Source organism: Aquila chrysaetos, chromosome 2, assembly GCF_900496995.4.
Source record: "Aquila chrysaetos chrysaetos chromosome 2, bAquChr1.4, whole genome shotgun sequence".
NCBI lineage: Eukaryota > Metazoa > Chordata > Aves > Accipitriformes > Accipitridae > Aquila > Aquila chrysaetos.
In genome coordinates, this window is record NC_044005.1 from 54,727,879 (window position 1) to 54,751,792 (window position 23,914).

The following is a 23,914-nucleotide window of genomic DNA, read 5'->3' on the forward strand; positions in this document are numbered from 1 at the left end:
TAACATACAGTTCTTTGGAAATGAACCTCTTCCTTGCAAGTGTGCATGCTGGATGTGTGTGAGGGAAAAGACTTCTGCAGCAGTGATCGCTGGAGAGTGCATGTGTCCTGTAAAACTTTGACCCCTGTTTAATAATCCGAAGGTAAAAGAGGACAGAGTCTACATTAGTAGTGATGGGGATTTGCAACAGGATTATGTTGGCATGCTTCCACATCATATAGTTACACAGTTAGTTCAGTTTTTTGTTAGTTTATATGTTAATAGAAGTTTGTTAGGTTTATTAATTTAAAATAATTTATAATTAATAAAATAGCAACAGCAGGTTCTGTGATAGGATTATTACACTTATTTGTTGATATTTTTTTTTTCTTTACTTCACTGAGGGAAATTAAAATGCTTCATTTCCTGCAATTTAAAATCTGCTTCACTTCTGAGCACTCTAGGCTGGCAAGTGATGCTCATGAAAAGCATTTTTGTTTAGCTAGGGAAACTCTTTTACCATTAGCAATCACATTACATGTGATTTGTAAGTACATTGGGTAGCTAAAGTGCTGTAGGTGCTCTTTTGAAAATCTTTTTATGTAGAGAACATCATAAGGAACACATCAGTCCCTAAGTTTTCTTATTGGGAGAGACATGACTGCCCTGAGGTAGTAGCTTCCAGTGCCCCAGGCATCAGAGGTGTACTCGGGGTATTGGTAAATACTCTGTATCCATAAGATCTCATATTTTTCAAAGCCACTACGAGCATTGCCTTCAGTGGGACAATTAAAAGCCTTGATTCTTTAGCAAGACCACATGCAGAGGCATGTTCTCTCTGCTGATTACTAATACCCTTTGTTCAGTCTGCAAAGGCACCATGTAAAGCTTTGCATGGCTGAAACTTCCAAGTGCCCTTTGTGTTCTAATGCTGACCAGGTAGCTTTTGGCTTGCTTTTTTTTTTTTTTTTTTTTTTTTTTTTTCCCCCTAGCTATTTGCCTTTGTCTACTGGTCTGGCACACTTGATAGTAATTGCCACTTGCTGTTTGGATCAGTGTTCTCATTGGAGCTCAGGCCGCTACTCAAAGCATAATAAAGAATAAATCGAATTAGTAACAGAGGCTCTGATCTTAAATTTTTTGAGGCTGGCCCCCATGTTGATGACACTGGAATTATTTAATGAAAATTTTGCTTTGAGTTTCTCTGTTTTTAAACATACGCATTTAGCAAGAAGGAGGTCCTGCTACTGTAAAGAGGTTCGAGTCCTTGTTTGTTTCCACTTATGTTTTTAATATTAATTCCTGGGAAAAAAAGAAAGACCTTACCTTGTCCCGTAGCTGAGCTCTCTACAAGAGTCATGCTGTATGTTTTGCACTGGCCTGAATCCGCCATGCTTGTATCTATAGAAGGCAGTAACTGCAAGGCAAAAGAAAACCTTTTACTAAAGACCTGTTTAGTCCTCTATTTCAGAGTCACATCACTGCAACACCTTATAGACAGCATAGACGCAAGCAGTTCGGGTTTCATTAGCCATTGCACACTGCCTGAACACATACATTACTGAGATTGCAGTAGAGTTTACTTTGGATCTGCCAGTTCCTTTCTTCCCTATGGTGGATGGACTTCTGCTTATAGCATGAAATTTTCTCTTTTGCTGAGACTATATACTGCTGGGATGAAGTTAATTTTCTTCATAGCAGCCCACATGGTGCTGTATTTTGGATGTGTGACTAAAACAGTATTGATAACACACCTGTGTTTAGGCTGACACTGCAAGCACTGCTCAGCAACAGGGCTGTCTTTTTTTTTTTTTTTTTTTTTTTTTTTTGTCTCTGCCCCACTGCCCAGCAAGCAGACCAGGGGTGTGCGAGAGGTTGGGAGTGAACGCAGCTGGGACAGCTGACCTGAGTTGACCAGAGGGATGTTCCATACCGCGTAACATCGCACTCAGCAATAAAAACTGGGGGGGGGGCTGGTCTTGCAGGTAGCTGTTGCTCAGAGACTGGCTAGGCACTGGTCTGCTTGTGGGAAGTGAGTGAGCAACTGGGTGGGTGCTTAGTTGCTGGCTGGTGTCAACCCACCACAGACTACTACAACTGCTGTATCGAAGAACAGTATCTTGCATCTGTCACTGATGCAAGGATTTGCAGGCATCCCTGAAGTGAGGACAGAGATTGGCTTTGGAAAGAATGTTAAGTTATGAAAGTAAGGAAGAATAGTCTATGGGAGTGCAGTGGGAACTACAGAAAACTAGAATTGGCTTTACCGTAATAAAGGTAGTGTTTGAGAGAGCTGTGGTTTGAAGTTGGGGGGGGGCAAGACAACTGAGAAAATGGGAGTACAGGGAACACCATATTATTTTGTGTTCTTAAAAGGAACTCGTAGAAAAAAAATATTGAGAACTATGATAATAAGCTATCCTCATAATAAGTCTTTTTAGCAACTCAGATAAATTCATAGGTGGTTTAGTTATTTTCATTTTTTCAATATTTCATATTTCAAATATATTATTTATATTATGAAAAAATTTAGAGAGGCAACATAAAAATTAACAAGCGTTTTTTTTAGCAGCTAGAATTATTTACTAGCTGTTTTATATCCCATGAAGGACTGTTCTGCCATAATTGAAAAAGTCATTATGATTCCACCTACCAAGACTAAGGAGGTAGTCAGTTTACATAGGTACACAAGTACTAGTTAGCATGCCTTCTTTCAGACTATAGTTTTCTACAGTGAAATATTAATTGTGAAATTATAGTTGAAGTGGGAGAATCTAGGGAGCACCCTCCAAGAAAGACAGGGATGACATAGGACAGGAAATGCAGAATTCAAACAAAATTACTTATTACTACCATATTTTCACAACTATGATATGTATTTTGATTTTTCTGAATTTGTTTAAAATTACTGTTCTATAAAAACTGCCTTCAGCTAACCTTTTATTTTACCTGTATTGCAGTTTGTTCCTGGGAATATGGTATATCTTAGTAGTAGTTTTCACAGAATTATAGAATCGGGGTTGAAAGGGAGATTGAAGATTGTGTACTTCAACTGCTCTGCTCAAAGTGGGTTCTACTAGAGGGCATTACTCAGGGCTGTGTCCATTCTGGTTTAGAACATCTACAAGGCCGGCGATGCTGCAACATCTCTGGGCAGGTTGTTCCACTGTTTCACCACCATCACAGTATGTTAAAATGGAATTTCCTGTGTTTCAGTTGATGCCCATTGCCTCTTGTCCTTTCACTAGGTGTCACTGAGAAGAGTCTGGCTCTGTCTTCAAACCCTCCTGGCCGGTATTTATACACATTGACGAGATTGCCCCTGAGCCTTCTTTTCTCCAGGCTGAGGAGTCCCAGCTCTCTCAGCCTCTTTCCCTATGTCAGATGGCTCAAGCCCTTCATCATCTTCATGGCCTTTTGCTGGACCTGCTCCAGTGCATCCATGTCATGCTTTTACTGGGGAGCCCAGAACTGGACCCAGCACTCTGGGGATGACCCCACCAGTACTGATAAGAGGGCAAGGGCCACCTCTCTCTTCCTTCCACAGCCCAGGATGCTGTTGGCCTTCAAGGGCACTTTGCTGTCTCATGTTCAACCTATTGTTCACCAGGACCCCCAGGTCCTTGTCTGAAAAAGCTGCTTTAACTGGTCAGTCCCCAGCCTGTACTGTTGCATGGGGTTATTAGCTCCAAGGTACAAGACCTTACGTCAAAGCATATATGCTTTGATTTTCTTGTGTTACGTCTGTTGATGTTTTATATCTTTTCATAAGCATGCACTCCTTAGGATACTGAGCTGGGCAGTCTGATCCAATTCTTATGTTCCCAATGCAATTAAAAACAAACAAAAAAGGAAAAACTCCACAGCCATATTCAAGCATGCTCACAAATACACACACCAGAAAATGTCTTTTTTTTTTTTTTTTCTTTTAGTTTCAAACTTTAGTCTATACATTTATGACTTTGGAAGGTAAAACAATGGAGTATTACCTTTAACCAAATATCTGTACTTCAGTGACAGTATTTTTAAATGGATTTTTCCATGTAGATGAAAATTTCACTTGAATGCCCCCGCAGAGTCTGCTTATGTTGGAGATTGCATATTTTGTCATTTTTCCTGCCACTATCCCTTCCACCTAACTTTATTTCCTCATGGTTTGTTTTATTTTTTTGCTCTGCCTCGTGTACCAGAGGAGACATTATAAGCATTATCAGCTATCAGTCTTCTCCCAAGTGGTTTTTAACTGCTGGAAACGGGTTCTTTGCCATTTAAAGTCATCATACTTAAGAGAAGAAATGGTCCATCTTCATAATGGTTTCAGTGCTCTTTTTGTGGATTTTTCTTCTATATAATAATAAAAAAAATTATAGTTGAACTGTCATTTCTTCTTCTGTGATTAAGAAAAGTACTGAGAACAAATCAATGTCAGGAAGCAGTTAATGCAAAATAAATAAAACTTGAAGAGGACTGAAACTGAACAGATCAAATTATATTAAAAAAGCAACAGAAAAAAAAAAAGACATATCATCTTGACTATTTAATCCTTGGCCACAATTGTGTGAATTTGTGTTATATTATCCAGAGAATGGCTTGCAAATTTTTGCTGTTGTCAGTAGAAGTGTATTGGGAATTACATGGAAAACAATAAGCATTGACTAACAGATTACAAACTTCAAACAATATGTATTCTTTAGTTCATATCAAGTCTTACATGAATGCAAAATATAATGGTTATCAAACTTAATTTATATTGTGTTTTATGACTGTGATAGAAAATAAAAATAGCAACAAGAATGTTCAGTCATAATATTTTCCATGAACAGGAAGCCTTCAATGACGTTACTCTGTTGCTGTGTTAGAGTGAATAGATTATTTAAAAAAATAAAAAAGAAAAGATTTGGATTGCCCTACATCAGATTTACATGAAATATATTGGAGTACTTTTACTGTTAATTTGCCCTGAAGTTATAAAAGAAAATTGTATGTAATGTGCTGTAATGTGCTCTTGTGATTATTAATTTCATTTACCATTGTTTTGAGTTTCTCTAAAATAAAAAAATACAGCATGTTTTTGTTACATGTTAAATCTTTTATTGCTTTTGAACTGTGTTAAATTTGATTATACAGAAGTGCTTTAAAAGCCTGTTTTCTAAAGGAAAGATGTATTTTTATCTCCCTCCCTTTCCCCTCGCTTTGGACAACCTGATTCTGAGTTGCCTTACCAGCCTATTATTGTATAATTTCTTCACATTGTCGTATTAAGTCAGTGTCACTTTTGTTATTCCGTGATATGAACTCAAAAGCAGACTGCGCTGGCCAGTGAATATTTTCTCTGCCTGTTCAGCGCACATGAAAAATCTGTTGGGAACCATTCCCTGTTTGCTCAAGGCTGTGCCACTTGAGTGGCTAAAAAGGATATAAAGGAGTGTTCCTGACCCAGTTCTGTCTGGGTATTTTTCAGACACTTTAAGTTTTTTGGGTTTTGTTTGTTTGGGTTTTTTTTTTCCATTTTGAGATCTCATAAACATGTTCGCCTTTGTCTTACTCTGCATTACTGGATTCCTGACTGATGTACTATCATGTCAATGTGTCCTTCTGCAGGTTGTTAAACGTGCTGTGCTGTGAGCTCAATACCCTTTTACTCTTGGAGACTCAGTATAAAGTGTCACAAGTTTTACTAACTGCTCAGGAGGAAAATGTCACAGAAACTTCGGAAGGACCAGGGTAAGAAGTGACTGATGTAAATGTTATTTTAACTGTCAAACTTTTCTCCTGAGAACAAACACATGCATACCTTAGTGGCTTTAAACATACAAATACTCTCACTGAAGTTGGCTTCTAATGTGCATAAGTTTACTTACATGCAGGTTTGTCATCAATCTTAAATTATGAAAAGAGACAACACTTGTTCTTTTTCCCATGTCCACCTCAAAAGTGTAAGAAATAAAAAAGGAAATATTTTTCTCATTTTTATTTCTATTAATCTCAAGTTATTTCTTAAAAAAAAAAAAGAGTGCAAAATTTGTGGATGTAAATATGCCTTTTAATTTTTATTTTATATTATTCTTTTACCTATATAATATATAATTAGAGTATTGTTTTAATGTTTATGCAGTAAAAGCATCATCAGTACTTTGGTTTGGGGGGTTTTGGTTTTTTTAATTAATTTATAACTTAGTCAACACTCCAACTTCTGTGACTTGCCATTGCTGACTTCTAAATAAAATTGCACAATGCATCCTTTCAAAAAGAAAAGTGTATTTTTGGGACAGAAGTGGACAGTCATTTAGTCACAGACATTTTGTCCTTTCTTTCAGCATGCTGAATTTTAAGAACTTTCCTCTTACTGTTTGCTGTATGGCACCAGTACAGAGTTTAAATCAAACAGTATGGGTGAAATCTCAGCAGATACAGATGATTGTTATTTACCATTTAATGATGAAACCTACTATTTCCTTACTAAGGAAAAAGTTGTAAGAAACTTGGTATATAAAACCAGATTCTTGTTCCTTTTAAGAAATTTTGTACCTTGGGCTACACAGTGAATTCAGACAGCAAGTTGACTGTGTGCTAAGTTATGAATAACTCTATTTGAGACAGCAGAAATTTGGTGGTAGGCCAAATAAGGAGCAAATTGTGATGGTCCATTAACTGTCTCTGCCCTAATTACTGAGCACGTGGGTATAACAAAGCTTGCGAAGTTTTCTACTCCTTTGTGTCCAGTAATTGCTCAGATGTTTCCAATCAGCAGTAGGTAGGGAAGTACAAAGTTAGGATAATGCTTGGAGACATCTCAAAATACTTCATGTTTCTGTTTATTTCTTTATGCCTATGTGTTTTCCAGGTTGTGTTTTAACTGCAGTATGTCTCTCAAGGTATTCTTGCTCGTTAAAGTTTTCTGAATTAAACAGTTGGTAAATCAAAGTGGTTCTGATTTTTGGAGGTTTTTGGGTTTTGTTTTGTTTTCTTTTTTTTTTTCCCCAGAGATTTTATAATTGATGGTCTATCAGTGGAGAGAAACCATGTTCTTGTAAGGATAAATCTGATTGGAGGACCACAGGAAAGGATTTTGCCTTTGAGAGTACTAAATAAGGTTAGAATCTAGAGTTCAACAGTTTCTCTTTCCATAACTTCTGCCTTCATTAATTGAACATTTTTGCTGATAATTCAGCATGTGGAAAATTATTTAACATTAAGAAATACCAGTCCACCTTTAGCTTTATAAAGGACTAAAATTTTTAAGAAGTGGTACACTGAAAAAATGCATTGTTCCCGCTATCTGGGGATTGGCACGTGTCTAGGACACACTGCATTCAGATGAAATGTTTATATCGCTCCATTTTAACGTTACTTTTGCTACTACAGAAGTGAATGCAATTTGTCTTTTTTTTACTTTTATATTTCTGTGGGTTTTTTATTAGCTTTCCATTTGTTGTGTCTTCCTTTTATTTGGTATTTTTTTCCGTGCTTGGGTTTTCATCTGCAGTATCTAATACCTGGAGCTTTCATCGATCTTCTAACAATACAGTGTTTGTTAAGCAGCTCCTTTAAATGTTCTGCTTCTCACTAGCTGTCAGTCTCATAAAGATGAAATGCAAATTACTGTCAGCACAGCAAAGACAGCTGGATCAATGTATAAAATTGGAAATAGAATTTTGTGGGGGGTTTTTTTGCTTGTTTTTATAAAAACTGCAATTTCCTTTTTGGTTGAAAAAATAACTGTAAAATCAAAACTGTCAGTGGCATATACTGGAAAAAATTCTGGCTCAAATGCTTTTTGGATTTTGTATCCTTCAGCTGGTTTTTTTAGTTATAGAATATCTCATTGCAAATTGTACTATCAAGCATAATTTTGGTGCATAGGCAATAATTCTGGGAACTTTACCTGTGTGTTAATCGAGCAAGTGCTATTAATTCTTCTCCTAAACTAATTTTTTTTCTGGTCCTGTTTCTAGGGCAGTGATCCATATCCTTGGCCAATGTTTTCATCGTTCCCTTTGCCAAAGTGCTATCTTGCAGAAATTCCTAGGAAAGCTGAATTCAGACAAGGTACATACAAAGCATGCAAGCAGTGTAGATGTCAAACAAGCATCTCTGTTGATTTTTTAATTTTTTTTTTTCCTTCCTCCCTGTCCCCCATCCCCCAGATTATAATCTCCTAAGTATTTAAGGATTTTTTATTGTTGGCTGCATTTGTAGCTAAATAAGTTGGTTTGGTTTTGCTTGTCTGGCTTTGTGCAACTGTCAATCTGCAAAGCTCTGTTTAGTAATCTAATTCTTATGCAAACTTCAAGATTAACCTTTTGGCTCATCTCAGGTGGGTGACTCATGAGATACATTTATATCATCTCTCTAGTAACTGAAGCAAGACAGTATGGTTAAGCTACAAATTTTTTGTACACTATTTCCCTGATTCAGATCCCTCTGTTTACAAAGCTTGGTGGTGTGTGAAATAGACAGCGTTTAGGATAGTTGGTTTCCACATTGAACATCAATTTGGAATGTGGGCAGACTAAAGAATTCTTTGAAGAACTATCTAGGCAAAGCAGTTTAATTCATACAGAGAAACCGTTTTAAGGTTTTAATTTGTGTAGACACTGCAAAAGAATCTGATGAATGGTTTATAGTAAATAAATCATTGTTTCTATTTGTTCATGTTTACTGTATCCTTGAGATGTACTTACTAGAAATTATTTGTGAATTTCCTTAGCAGATACAGATTTTCAAAAGTGATAGAAATTCTACATTAACTGTAGCATGCAAAATAGTCTGTTTAAAAATATCTGGGGGGGGGGGGGGGGGGGAGAAAGGTGATTCCCTTCTCTGACAAGAGGAAAGGCCATGTAGTTATAAAAGAAGGGAGTTGTCTGTATCTTAATTTTAGTAATACCATTCCAGGCTTCCTAAGGCAATTTTCTTAAGACAACAATCAAATTGGTATAAAGTGGGTGCCCAGTTGTTTCAAATATGTATTCAAGGAAGCAGGTAGTATTGCTCTTAGATTGGAAAAGCATATTTTATTATATGCCACAGAATCTCTCTGTTCTCTTGTTCAGAGCAATTCTGTTGCTCATCATTAACCAGTGGGATAGTGGAATAGAGATTGTAGTTGTCATTTTTGTGGATGACAACCAGCTAGGAAAGCCTGGGTAAAACTTTTTGATAAACAGTTTGCTGAAATGAAGTTTCAAAGGCTTGCAAATGTTTGATGAAGTATTGAAATATTTTAATTTGAAATGACATTTTTTATATTAACAGTAACTGAAGTAAAAGACTATATACCTGAAAAATGAACAGAACATTTAGTTTCATAGTCAAAACATTTTGTTTGCTGTTTGGAAAAAAAAAAAAAGGAAAACAAAATATTGAAAGTGTTCTATTTCAGTTGTCATTAAAAAAAAAAAAAAAAGAAAATTCTTCCACCAAACTGTGAATATTGTTTTGTCAGACTGCAGCTTTCAGGAAGTCTAAATTATTTTGAAAGAAAGCATCAGAATAAATAGATCAAAAATGAAATTCATAAATTGCTATTTCCAGTGCTTGGAAAAAAAGAAATCAAGAGCATGAGTAGAAGATGGGGAATATCTGAACTGTATTCTTCAGCACTACAGTATGGCAGTGATAGGAGTGCTCTTTCACAAAAGAAGTTAAAAACGTGATTATGAGGAAGATCTGTGAGTTACATTTATACAAGACAGAAGATGATATTTGTCAGCTGAAGGTGTTGAGTCCTTGGATGGAGTACTTCTAGCATGGACGCTGCAGTCTAAGGAAAATAGATACATTTGAGGGATTCTAAAGCGCAGCTACAGATTGTGACTTTGAAATGCAATACGCAAGTATAGACTGAAATAATTGGAACTGGCTGATGCTGAAAAGACAGAGGTCATGCAAGTCTCTTAGTATGTTGAAAGCAGTTATAAGGAGGGCAGAATGATTGTTTTCTGTGTCCCTGTGCAGAAAAAGGAATAGTTGGCTTACTTGGCAATAAAGGTTTGTTACAACTTAATTAAAAAAAATTCTAGTAGGCTACATCTGGAAGTCATGAAATCATCATTGGAGGTTTTAAGAATAACTTCTTTGACGTTGTGAATATTCAGAATTTATGTAGTGTATTACTTACACAACTTGCCCGGAGGTTTTAAAAACAGTTCAGACAAATACTTGTTAAATTTTAATTCTGCTTCAGTGCAAGGAGATGGACAGGCTTCACACAGTTGTCTTCTGAGTGGCAAGAGTTCTGCAACCACGCAAACACCTGTACATCCTATGAGTGGGAATGCATGACTGCTTTGTTGTATCTGTCAGCAGGGTCAAAGGCCAGCACAATGTTTCTGCAATTCCCTGAAGCTCTCTGTGTTCAGATTTCGCGCTGCGGTGTTTCGTTATGTAACCTGTGTGGTATCATTCCTGTCCTCTTTTTGGGGTGTTTATATTATGTGAATAATTGAGACTACTAGATTCTTAGCACTGTTAAAGAACGTAGTTTCATTGGCTGAAAAGGCTGTAACTGTAGGTTTTATTCTGTCTGTCCTGATCTCTTACCTCCTCTCTTATTACCCAGGTGACACGGACACCTGAAGAGAAGCATACCTTTTCTTTCTCCTTTGAAAATTGGTCCTGTGACAATCACATAATCGTGATGTCAGCTGTAAAAACATAACCGGAGTTGATTTTTTTTTTTTTTTTTTTTAAATATGTCTATAGAACGGATATTGGAGATGGCTGGGGGGGGAGGGAAAAAAAAGTTACAGGTGTGCACTCAGATATGATATTGCTGTCTCTGAACATGTTTCTCTTCTGACCCTCCCTTCAGATGGAATTGAAAGACAGATGCAATAAGAGAACCTTTGTTTCCCAGGGATGTCTCTTGACTAATGGAAGTTGCCTTTCTGAGTGCAAGCTGACGTTACTCACTGAATGTTTTAGAATTAGTGTGGCTGTTGCTTGCTGAAAAGATTATGTACTACTGAGGTCAAGGGACAGGAAGCTTCATTTCCAGAGCCCTAGACCTCCTGTAGCCTGTGACTGTATCTAGTACAATGGAAACCATAGATAAAGCTTAAAGTAACACATGAGGGGTGGTCACTGAAAAGGACTTATTCTCACTGAGTTTTCTATGAAGAAAACCCAAGAAATAGGGTTTTTTTCTTCCCTCTCTAAATTCTGTTGAAGAACAGTGGTAAACATGCATCACTGGCACCTTTTTGGTTGTTCAGTTTAGGGGGGAAAGAAAGGAGGGCTAATTAGCTGTAAGAAAAAGAAGGGCAGTGCTAACTCTGCAGTCTGGAACATGTGTTTCCTAGCACCAAGGCTTGAAGGCTGCATCTTAGAAAACTTTTTTTTGCTCACAGACACTGGCAACTGGATATTTTGCTTCACTAGATTGAAAATGAAGCTATCATAGTTTATGCTGGTAAAATTAGTAACTACATTGGAGTAGTGGAGTAATTCCTCCATTTCACAATGACACTTTGAATGGGTAGACTCACCCAAAAAGTATATTTGTATTTGAGGAAAATCTGTAGTGCTTCACTCTTTACAAATATCTGCCCTGGTTTTGCAGATGTTAGGCATTTGCCCGTACGGTATATGTGTCTGTAGAAAAGGATATATGGAAAAATAAACTTGCCTCGTTGTGTGTTAATATGCATTAATTATTTCAGCCAGTATTTAGAGTTGGAAAACTATTGGATAGCAGTATATTAATGGTTCACTTCTGTCAAAGATAATTTATAGTGAAGCTTCAAATGATTTATGCGGATCATTATTTACATGTGGAAATTAATTATGCCATTACCACCTGTTTACACTGCAGCAAGATACCCTGTTGCTTTTCTTTTGTCTTAATTGTTCAATTATTATTTCAGTAAGATAATTTGAGGAAGAAATATTAAGTGGTTTTCAAAGAGTGATAGAGTCTTTTGTTATTCAGGATACAGCTATTAAAAATAATGATTTTTTTACTTGTAATATTAGCTACACTGTAGGTTATTAAAAGTTAAACTTTTTAGAACCATATTAAACTGTAATATTCACTCTCGTATTTGCACAGATCTGTTTTCCTTTTCTTTTCTTAGCTCTGCAGTTACGACAGTTGATGATGAGCGTGACTGAAGAATAGTGTCCATAATTGTCCTGCAATGATGCATTCGCTGCTTACCGTTTCCACATACGTAGGCACCCCATCATTCATTAATCTTACTATCTTCTTGGCTTGTACAGCCCAGAATTACTACCAAATATCTTAAGTGATAATGTTCTTAAAGACATTTGATTTTTTTGTCTCAGCCACTGTTCTCTGAGTTCTTTGCTTTATACTCTTAACTTGAATGGGAACATGCTGCCATGTTTCCGTTTTGGTTTTTTTTTGTTTGTTTTTTAATTGGATTTCTTTTCACCCATGTTTTGTTTTTTTTGTTTTTTTTTTTTAATATCTGCCTGAAACTAGCAGTCTCTCTTTCTAAATTTTTTTTTAAACTTTCTCTGCCAAAGAACCAGCTATAGTAGCTTTCCTGTTATCCCTTAGAACTTCACATAAATGTCTTCATCACATGTACTTCTTTGACTTGTCCTCCTTTTTATATTTGGCTCAGTATTCATGTATAAGCCTGTTGTCTTCTACTCTTTAAGAAGTCCACTCAATTAATGAAAAATGAAAGAGAAGTAAGTGGACAGGTCTATCAGAAATGTATGTGGGCTTTGCTAAAATATATATCCCTACATGGATTTGTTTTCATGTAGCAGTCAAATATAATATAGTCAGGTTATTCACTGTCTCTAAATTTAGATTTTGAGTAAGATACACATGGATTTACAGATCTTACTTTCTTATCCACAGAAAAACACTTTTATCACAAAATAAAATCAGATGAGAAACGGCTTGTGGCATTTCTGACATTTTCTAAAACATTTATGAATTTTCCTAGGTCTTAGCTGCTTTAGACATAAAAGCTAGCTGAAGAATTATTTGAAGAATTATAAAGCAGCATCTTTTAGGGAATGAGATTGGTTTAAACTTGCAGAAAGTTATGGTGTGGTGGTTCAGATCTCATACATGCAGGTAACTGTAGGATATTTACAGTGCAGTTCCATAGCTTCATAAACTAGTAAACGTGGTTTGGTTTTTTTTGGTTTGTTTTTTTTTTTGTTTTTTTTGGGGGGGAGTTTTTTGGTTTTTTTGACAAGGTTGCACAGAGCAACCAGTGCTAGCACAAAGGAAGGGATGGGATGGCAAAATATAACCACATACGAGGAAGAAGGCAGGACTGCAGCAGATTAATTAAATTGACATAAGCTTCTCTTCAGTCACACTGTCAGGGTTGAGCATATTTAAAAGCTCACTATCATCAGAAGAGGAAGATCTTACTCATATCCTTCCTCACTTTTTTTTCTTTCTATTGCTGTTTTTGTTCTTTTTTTTTTTTTTTTCTTCCTGTGTTCCCTCACCTTCTGTCCTTCAGCAGTTCTGGTATTTCTTCCAGAAAAAAAAAATAATTCAAGTCATTAATGTAGGATAATTAATGAACCCACTTAGTGACATACCAGAAAAGAGAAAAAAGAAGAGCAGGACTTCTCTCTTTTGGCATCGGCATGCGTTTAAAACACCTCCAGCGATAGTGTGAAAGCCCACCCTCAGTAACAAGCAATATGCATAGCCCAGGACTGTGTGGTAGTTGTAGTTCCAGCTGCATAGTAATACCATTGGGCAAGTTATAGTTGCCTACTAACTTGTGAAAGTGAGCTGGCATTTATTTGATATCATGAGTTTTTTTGGAAGCATTTTTCATTCACCACCACCCCCCCCCCCCACCAGGTTCTCTCTCTCTCTCTCTCTCTCTCTCTCCTTTTTTTTTTTTTTTTTTTTTTTTTTTTTTGGTACTGTGGTGACCTGCTGGAGAAAGTGATAGTCCATGGTTAATGACAAGCTGTTAGAGAAGCAAGTGGTTTAGCTGGAAGAAAATAAGATGCTGTAAGTTGCCACAATATGATACCAGTTACAGTATGTAATGGATGTATTAAATACATGGTTATGCTATAGTATCTTGGTTGCATGGATCTTAAGCGTGTTTCTCTGTCATTTGAGTTTGAACATTCCTGTGCACTCTCTGAGGATCCTAAGTCTTGTGTCCTCCTGGGGGGGGGTGGAAATCCACTGGTTAGATAAAAATGAGTTCTTGTTTTCAGTAGGTTGCTTGCCTGTCACTATTCTGATGACAGAACACGCATCTGCAGTAGTTACATTTGGTACATATTTGAAGTTGTTTAAGTTCTTTTTTTGTTAAATACTACCTTCCCAGGGTAACCTTAAGGCAAATACAGTGGTCCGTGGTCTTTAGCAAAATTTCAGAAAAGACTGTAGTACTGTAATCTTTATTTCCTTATCCTATTGTTGGAGCATAAATTAACATTGTGAAAGGTGACATGTTTAAACAGTACAATTTTGGATGCATTGACACTGCTAGATACTAGCACGTGCGCGTTTCAGCTATAGTATCTTGGTTGCAAACCAAAGATTTAAATTTGTAAAACCTGCAAGAGAGGAAGAATATTAGAGAGACAAACTGTGCAAAGAAAAATAGGGGTCAAATCAAGAAGCCAGAAGGAGGCAGCAGAGATAGATGGGCCATGATCTTGAAATCCTGCATTCTTGAAATTATTGGGGGATTTTTTTTTTAGTAGTTTTATTTCCTTCAGAGTGATCAAAGTTTCACCCTGGTCTCTGTTTGGTAAGCTGGCTGATTAAATCTCAGCTTGTAGTCGCTGATCCTTGTCTGCCAAACTGAATTACTACAATCTTTTAGGAAGTAAAATAACTATTTAACTTGTAGAGGAGTGTTGCTTTGCAGTTCTAAGATTTTCTTCAATCTTCACTGGTTATAGAAATAGCAGAAAAGGGCAGAGAAGCAACTAGAAATCCTACTGATAATACTGTAAGAGTAAATCCTTCTTCTCATTAAGTTTTCATACTCATGTAAGCTGTTCTAAGCATCAGTGCATGTTATTTGGAAAGATACTAACTGAGAATTTAGTTATTTGAGGATAACAAAGGAATTTCAGGTTAATTAATTTGGAATAATTATTAATGATAATAATTAAGTTACTATAATAAGCTTCTTTTGAAATACTATGTATTGTATAATAAATTCCAATGACGGAGAGAATTTACTGATTATAAATCATTAAGGTCTTAAGATCAGCTTGGAATAAATTATTTGCAATATTGTAATTCTGTTGAAAATATTCTAATAATCTTAAAGGAATAAGAGAATTTTAAAATAGTATTTTGTTTGCAGAAACAAGTTTTATTGGAAAACTGAAATACTATAGAGAAGTAAAAGTAACAGCAAATATTCTACATAGCCATAGGCTGGCTCAAACCATTGTTGAATCTTTAATCAGAAGTCACCTTTCATGACAGAATTCATTTCTATAGTGTCCAAAATGTAACAGAACAAAGGAGAGCTTGCAAGGTATGAAGAACCTTTATCACCTCAGTGAATAGTTAGTATTAGTGTAGGCTACGATCCTTTTGTAATGATGGGAACTGCATGGTCCCACAGCACAGGGATTGTGCACAGCTGGAGTGCATGTGCATTTACCTTATTACAGATACCACCTTTTATTGTTCCCCTCGAGTTGACCAGAAAATATTTCATAGCAGGATCAAGTACTCTGGGAAGCACGTTGCCTGAGGAGAGGCAGTCTAATTGATTGTTTCCATTTTGTAGGGGTCAGTATTTTCTGTTAGAAAACTGAATTTGATCAGTTTTATCTTACACAAAATTGCTCTATAAAATGACTTGGCATTTGAACTTGAAATTTGTTCTGCCTTCAGATAGAATTTGAATAGTCAGCCCCTCCCAATATATTAGCATTTTTTAACAAAGTTGCATATGGGAAGAAATTATTTCTCTTTGATTTGCCAAAGCATAGGTATGCATTATTTTTACCACTACCTTGTATATATTATTCAGTGTGCTGTGTCATCATGTGTCATGGTAGCTTGCTAGTATTCATTGTTCAGCGTGAATTCCAAGATAGACATTTTGATTGTTGAAAGCCAACTTAACATTTTCATTTATGATTACACATGCTGGTTCTACATTTGTCGCTATGGTTTCTCTGTTTTGAAACCTCTGTGAGACTCAGCTAGTTGTGAAATTTACTGCCTCCGCCTGTGATATTTTATTCTAGAAAATTGGTAGAGTATGTGTAATTTCCTCTACCTTGGTAGAAAATAGAGGGGGAAAAAAAAAAAAAATCACTCTTAGCCACAAGAGAGAACATACTTACTCTCCTTTTGTCATTGCATCAATGGCAATTTTAATTTTGAAGGCATGTCTCCCTATTATAAAGAGAGAATGTGTCTTTAATAACAAGGTAAGAGTAGCAGTAAGGAGCAATCTTTGAAATCCTTTCTTTGCATTTAAAAGGAATCTTTCATAAAGATCTTTTTGTAAATTGTTCTGCAAATTTGTTTTATAAGGAAGCTGAACATATAATGTGAAACATTATCTGATATATTTGTGCCTTATATATAGCAATTGTACCAAAAGACTGTGTTTTAATAGTACTCAGGTAAAAAGTCAAGCATTCTGAAGTTAGAAAATGCCTGAATTAACATTGTTGCAGCACAGTACTAACAAAGAACCTGTGGCCCTGGACTGGAGCATGTTGTGTGCACCTCAGTTCTTCAGAAAACTCAATTTAAAATTCTGAGTTTCTCTAAATATTAACACAAAACTTACAAGGTGACATTTCAGCAACAGCAAAAGCATACCTTTGGTGTAACCTTTTGTCCCAATTTTAAGTCCTTGTGCTAAAGTTGGGAAATGCTGGCGATTATCAGCAAAGCTATGATAAGAATTCTCATAGCATGGGCAGCCCAATGTATTTTTGCAAATTTTACTCAATAGGTATGCCTAGCAACCTGAAGGCATACACATATATACCATAAAATCTGTCCATACTGGAAGCATCTGAAGGAAACCTGCTTACAGAAAGAAGCAGAATTTTTCTATGGAACACTGTTATGTTGCCTGTTTCATTTCATGTTCTACAATAGTGTTGCCACCTCATGGTTTTATTATTAAACCAATGATATTTGATGGAGGATCTTTGCCTGTCTTCTATTTTAGATTCTCAGAGTGGTGAAATTACATGAAGATACCAAACTACTTTCTTTAAGTAGTAGTCATTCTTTAAAATGTCTTTCCAATTCTTACCATTTCAGGAGAAGAGTAATAACTTTAGGGCAGTTATAAAATGTGCCTCAGTAATATCTTAAATATTCAAAACCCAGCAGTAGGTAGAACGAATATTTCTGTTCTGTATAAAGTAGAATGTCATCAGCTTTAGGACTGCTTCTCCAGTTTAATTGTCATAGGATAAGGGGTATTTTTTTAGTCTTTTCTTCCTGAGCTATGAGGTCTGCCAAAAATACCAGAAAACAAGAGAGCTCTCAGCTGCATCTGACTTTACTGTTCTTCATTAAAATGGTTTCTAGTTTCTGAATGCATCTACTTGTTTCTGTGGTACTCTGTAACTAATAGCTTCTTATTACTTACATAGTAAGTTGAGAAGAAAGAAAAAAAAAAAAAGAAAAAAGAGCCAAGATTATCATTACAGAATAACACTCATTTTTTAATTTCTTCTAGATAAAGATCTTGACAAGCTCTTATCACTCTTTAAAAGTCCAGAGAAGCAAACTGGGTGGACAGAAATTTGTAGAAAACAGTTCTGCAAAGTCATGAAAGCCAGACCAGATATCATCAGTGGAACAAGTGAGTATGACTTACTGAGTTTAACAAAGCAAGCAAACAGAAGGCCACTAGCAAGCAACCGTTCTTTAAAGTTTCATTGAGGATTACATTATCTATGCAAGTAGTCAATAATTTTGTGTTGATTGCAAAAACTATTCCAATGGGATTTTCCTGAGAAAACAAGGTTTGTGCCTCACATCCTAGTTTTCTCTCTTTATGGCCATCATCCCTCTCTGTTGGCTGTTTCCAGTGAAATTTGACACAGAAAGAGGGCTCAAATATAAGTCTTTGTTTCAGATCTCTAAAGGGTCCATTACTGAGATGCTGAGAAAATAGAAAAGAGAGCCTGAGAGAAAACAGACATTTCCCAGAGATCAGTGAATGACTTTAAGACAGGTTGGGAAATAACATTAATGGCCATTTTCAGTAAACATTTTCAGAATTAAGCCATACTAAACATCAAAGAACCCACTCATTCAGGTTTATCTTCATTTTCTTATGTATTTTCTACTTAAGAGTGCACTCATGCAGGAGCATTGGTATAGATCAGTTAAAACAACAGCCACAACAAAAACAGTGATCACCCATATGACATAAATCATCAGAAATCAGATGCAATAATTAATTTGTAATATCATATAAACTTGTGTAGCAATAAAGAAGCTAGGTGTTTTCAGAAATTACTGGCTTCCATTTCTGTAAGAATTCTGATTATGGTCAGATGGTCAGTACATAGTCGAACTTTTTGTTTACAGATGCCAAAGGCTTCCCTTTAAATTGTTAAGGTAAGCAATTAATACAACTGATAGTGAAGACAGGTGAAGTATCTTCTATATGAGATCAAAGTAACCCAGCATTTGTGTTTTATAGAGACCTGAATTTTATGATAAATTATATAGCAATATAAAAGTTATAGGGTGGTTTCAGAAGCCTTAAGGAAGTCATTTATACAGGAACTGGTTTAGTATTAAAATAGGTAATAAGAAATTTGTCATTTGTATAATGTGGGTAAAATCAGACCTTATTGAATGTTTCTAAATTCTGAGCTTTCTGTTCTTATTGCTTGTTTGAAACAAGCTTGAGTCTATAGTCTTAGGTGATGGTAAACTAGTCAGAACTTTCACCTTCTGTTTGGAAGAACGTGTGTGTAGACAGAATACATATATAGTTGTATATAATGCATATATATACTTATAATATACGTTATATCGTACATGTCCACAAGTGCATGTATTCAGACAGCTCTGTGAAACAGGTGAACAAATAGAGACTCATAACCATTCAGAAACAACTGAATGTATTTTATATGAGCTTCTGCTGGTATAAGAAAAATAAATTGAGGAGTAGCAATTAAAAGACCCTAGATTTTTCTAGAAAACTTGTCTGTTTACTTTTCTTGCATGACTCTGATCTAGTAGTTCAGTGAGGGGGGTTTTTGGTGTTATATATTGTGAAGCACAAAAAATTTAGTCTTTGTAAGATCAGTTTTGTTTGAATGCAGCACATTTTCTAGACTGTTCTCTTCTTGGATTGTATGAAAATTTTGTTGAAAATTGTTAGTCTGTCTTCCTGCATCTAAAAGGAATTCTTTGTTGAAAAAACATATTTTTACAAAAAAACAGAACATACATTTAAAGTAGATGGCTTACAAAGAAAAAGAAGTCTTTCCTTTTGTGCTTTGTAGTATCCATACACAGCCTCAAAACCTGTGTAGGTTGTTTTTCTGTAACTTTGTTGGAGGTACCACAAGCTAGAATGAGGATTAAAGAGAGTCATTAAGATTTGTTAACCCAAAGCAAAAACATTATGCTTGCTTCTGGATAACCGTTTCCAGCTGAGATGGAATCAGGAGTAAAAGTCAGCAAGAAAGCATCCGTGGAATTGTTGTTAAGCCTCACAGGGACTTCTGCAAGTGCTTTCACAAACCACACAAAAAAGTAGAGCATGAAAACAGAAACAGAATAGCATAATGACACACTAAATAAATAAATAAAAACACCCTACAAAAGGGTAGTAATATTATAAATTCAGTCTAAGTACTGGTAATTTAAGGTGGATGCAAAGCTGTTCAGATGTTGCATATCTGCTTGGAGATATTTCAGAAGCAGCAAAATATCTGCTAGCTGTGTGGTTTGAGACAACATCATTGAAACTATTTTATGACACACAGCTGTGCTGCTCTGTATCTTTTGCAGCATGTGAAGCTCTCCCAAATTTCAGAGGACTGAGAGGCTTCAGTCCAGATTCCAAGAAATCAAAACTTTCTCTTTAGTTACAGATGGAACAAACTCCAAGGATTACAGGACAAAGATGCATACTTATTGCTTCATGTACTGGACCCTTTCTAAGGAGACTAACATTAACAGCAGTTGAGCCAGAACATAATCAGCAAAGATGACGTTCGATTCAATGACTGTATAGTGCAACATGTATTGATTTTTAAAATATTTTCTGACCTGGTGTCAGGATTACCAGACGCTGAATCTGTAGAACCTGCTTGAACTCCATCAGAAAATTCTTGAGCAAACCATATAGTATCAATATCTCTAACTCACTCTTCTGGTGTTGATTACCATCACATTGACTTGATCAGTGTTTTTGTGCAAAATGCTACGGTATCGCATTACTTTTGGGAATGTCCATCTTCATCCCTAGATTGGTGTTTTCTCTGCTAAAGCATCACCTCTGACTGTAGCTTTTAAGTAATTTCTGTGGTCAAACATCGAGATCCAGTTTTGAATATCTTTATTAACTGCTTAGAGGAGATACAAACCTTCCTTAGGCTTGTATGTCTTTTAGTGTGGCAGGACTGAAAGTGTGGGATTTTCCTTGGTCATCTAAAAGCAAATCGTATGGTAGACAACCAGCTTCTACATTCTATGGTTTTAAGCACAATAAGCTAAGACAAAGGCATTCTTCCAGTCATTCCTTCTGTTAAGGTGCCACAGATTTGTGGATGCTACGGATATAGCTGCTTGGTGTTGAGTGGCTTTGCTTATGTCTTTGGGTCACTTAGATCAGCTAGAGAACCGTGGATAGAGCCCTCGGTCAGGTTAAGTCTTGGCCTCTTTTGGACTACTCTTTGCAATACTTGTGGCCTCCCTGAAGCATCTTTAGTACATCTAAATAAGAGCTTTCTATGTATTGGCATCTAAGGTTTGGCAGGAATAGAAATGGGCAAATCAACTCGTCTGAGCAATAGCTTAGATTTATGTAGAAAATTATTAGTCTGTGTGTATCTAGGCTTAGTATATTGTATGTTCAAATTGTTCACGTGACTGGGAGGTATTTTTTTTGAACCAGTATCTCGGCTTGACTATTTCATCCATGCCTTTTTCAGTTGTCTCTCCCTTCTTGTCATTCAGGCATGGTGGAAGGCATTTCTGTTGTTTTCAACCCCAGCAACTCCTTTTTTATCTGTTCCCAGTTAGTGTCGTATGAGCAGCTGACCGCTTCCCTGTCTTGGCAGATTCAACATCCTTAATCCTCTCTTCTCTTAGGAGACTTTAAACCCTAAGTAAGAGAAATTAAGGGTGTTGCAGGGATCATATAATTAATTATATGCTAACATTCTTCCCTTCATAACAAGAGACATTGAGTCCCCAAATCCTAATCATTCTCCTCAAGCTTTATGTCTGTATGTGGGTATGGATAGGGATAATAAACTCGGCTGAAATGACTTCCTCTATGGAGTCATTCAGATTCTGCCTGTGGTCTGCTCTCATTTTTCAGTATGAACAATTTAAAAATATTGCATTCACAAAAGAGGTTTTTAGAATAATACAAAAAAGATGTTTACCTTTTTATGTCCTTACTTGATTTTTCAAGGAGGCTTGTTTCAGAATTAGAGTGGAACAGTGGGTCTTTCATGTTACGCAGCAAGAACAGTTGCAAACAAAAACTTCTTTCTTCTGTCTCCCAAACCAGTTTGGAGCAATTTCCAAAGGAATATCCTGTAAGCAGTGTAAGTGCACGTGAACGTGCATGCATGTATGTGAAGATTACAACATTTGAATAAGATTTGAAAGGCTGTTTTTTCCATTAATAGAGAAGATACTTGTATATAAGATATGCAACCTTCATCTCTAATGGAAGCACTGTCAGAATTTTTATGATCTTGTTTCCTTCTTTTCAAAGAAAATGCAGGTTGTTCCTTTGCCATTTCAGTGTACAATAATTTAAAGTCTCTCCCATCATCTTAGGAATTCAAAAAAGTCCTCCTTATTGTTGCCATTAAGAGTGGAATTGCCAGCTGTGTTTTTTGTAGATTTATTAAACTGAAGTATTGTTGATGGAGTTGAAATTTTCTGATACTACTCTTACAAAGAAGTCAGCTGTCCAAGGTTTTCACTCTTGAATTTTGAACCTCTAGCACAAGTCAAGCAAGACTACTGTTAACTCTTAAGATTAAGGTTTTTTTCTTTTAAACTCCTCTGAAGCATCTGTGCATTGGTATAGAATATGATACAGTAACACTAGTTATGTTAGAGGATCTAAAAAAATTTTATGCTTTTTGCAGTTTTTGACCTTTTTGGCTTAAACCTTTAAGAGTAGGAATTAGATAATGTCTCATGGTGGTTACATACTAAAACAGTTTTAATCACGTGAATTTTTTTAATCAGTGTTCTTATGCAGTTTAGAGGCCATTTTGTACATTAGTTCTTCAAGGGAAAAAAACCATCCTGCAGGAATTCAGGTGTTTTATGAGCATACTGCAATCATTTAGGGAATTTTAAAACTCTCTCATTTATTTTGTATATGATTACACACTCCTAAATTAAAATTTTGTGGGTTAAATTTGCATGAGGTAATTGCCAGTCTCTCAAAAACTTCAATGTTAATACAGCCAAGCTACCATAATTTAAGAAAATCAACATTTTCACCGAGTTGGTAGGCCACAACCCTAATCTCTATCTCTGAACATAACCTCTGCATGAGAATGTGGGCTTTTACAATACTGACTGTACTATACAATGAACTTTCCTAAATTTCTTTTGTCTACTTTTCCCGTTAAATGAAAATCACTGAGCCAATTTCCACCTTTATAAAGATTTTCAGAGAGTGTTCAAATGGCTGCTAAATGATTTAGTATTAAAAGACAAAAATTAAAATAACTACTTGTCATTTCACATGGACTTTCTTTTGGAAGAGACAATGTCCTGTGAAAACCCTCTATTTATGTATTAACCACATTTGTTTTGATAAATTCTTATGTGTGTCTTCCTCTCTCAAACTTGATTAAAAACTTTTCAAAGATCCTGATAGGCACTTAGATAAATATTTTCAAATGGTGGAAATCAATTTAGTGCTTGAGTTTCAAAAAATTGCTTAGCAGTTGAGCTGTCACTTCTCCCATTAACTCAAGCACTGAACTGAAATACTCGACTGGTAGGTCAAGCGTGTAGATGCCTTCCAACAAAAAGGGAAGAAATGTACAATGTTCTGACTTGGTTTTAATTTTTCTGAATTATGTGATATTTTAGTCTTTTTAACATAGTTCCTGTTTGTTATTATAGTATGGCATATTTCAGTAATCACAATACTAATAGTCATACAGTAAACATCTAGCTAGTTACAAATTTTAAATTTAATTTCTGCTTTTTGCAATCTATAGCTCCAGGTATAGACACCTTTTCTGATTTTACACAAATATTTGTTATATTGTTTGTGGACCAAATTCCACTAAGCATATTAGTGAAGATTAGTGAGGTTGTTTATTCTGTTTATTCTCACAAAACGAATAAACTGTTACTCTTCTATAAAATAAATTGCTTTTTGCTAGCCCCATGTGGTTTATTAACCATGATTAAAAATAGCTATATTATATTTAAATAGCAGTTTCATGTCTCCATAAAAATGCATAAGAATATAAATTACACATGTAATTTTTTTTGTTTGGATTTAGTAGTCCTTTGCAATGCAAAATTAATTTTGTTACTGTTGGAGTTGGCTCCTCTAACTGTAAATCCGTGTTTAGCTGTTGCAGTGAAACTTCTTTTCTCCTTTGCCCTACCCATCAACATAGTATTACCAAAACTCAACCTTTTAAAAACTTTTTCTGGACTCATTCAGTGTAAATTAATTTCTGTAAATGTTTTAGACAACTAATCGAGAAAAAAAAATCATGATTTAATACCAGTATTTTAGCTTAAAATGGTTGGAAGAAGAGT

The 23,914-nt window shown here is 35.7% G+C and overlaps 1 protein-coding gene across 7 annotated transcripts in view; it reads left to right on the top strand.

Moving 5' to 3' along the window:
• Nucleotides 1-23,914, top strand: part of TBC1D32 (TBC1 domain family member 32) — a 91,945-nt gene that overhangs the window by 44,534 nt on the left and 23,497 nt on the right. For all 7 annotated transcript variants that reach the window (XM_030001319.2, XM_030001299.2, XM_030001282.1 and 4 more), the window contains 4 exons: nucleotides 5,581-5,703; nucleotides 6,964-7,072; nucleotides 7,935-8,028; nucleotides 17,640-17,765. In XM_030001319.2, the coding sequence (XP_029857179.1) occupies nucleotides 5,581-5,703; nucleotides 6,964-7,072; nucleotides 7,935-8,028; nucleotides 17,640-17,765 (452 nt within the window). The remainder of the gene's footprint in view (nucleotides 1-5,580; nucleotides 5,704-6,963; nucleotides 7,073-7,934; nucleotides 8,029-17,639; nucleotides 17,766-23,914) is intronic.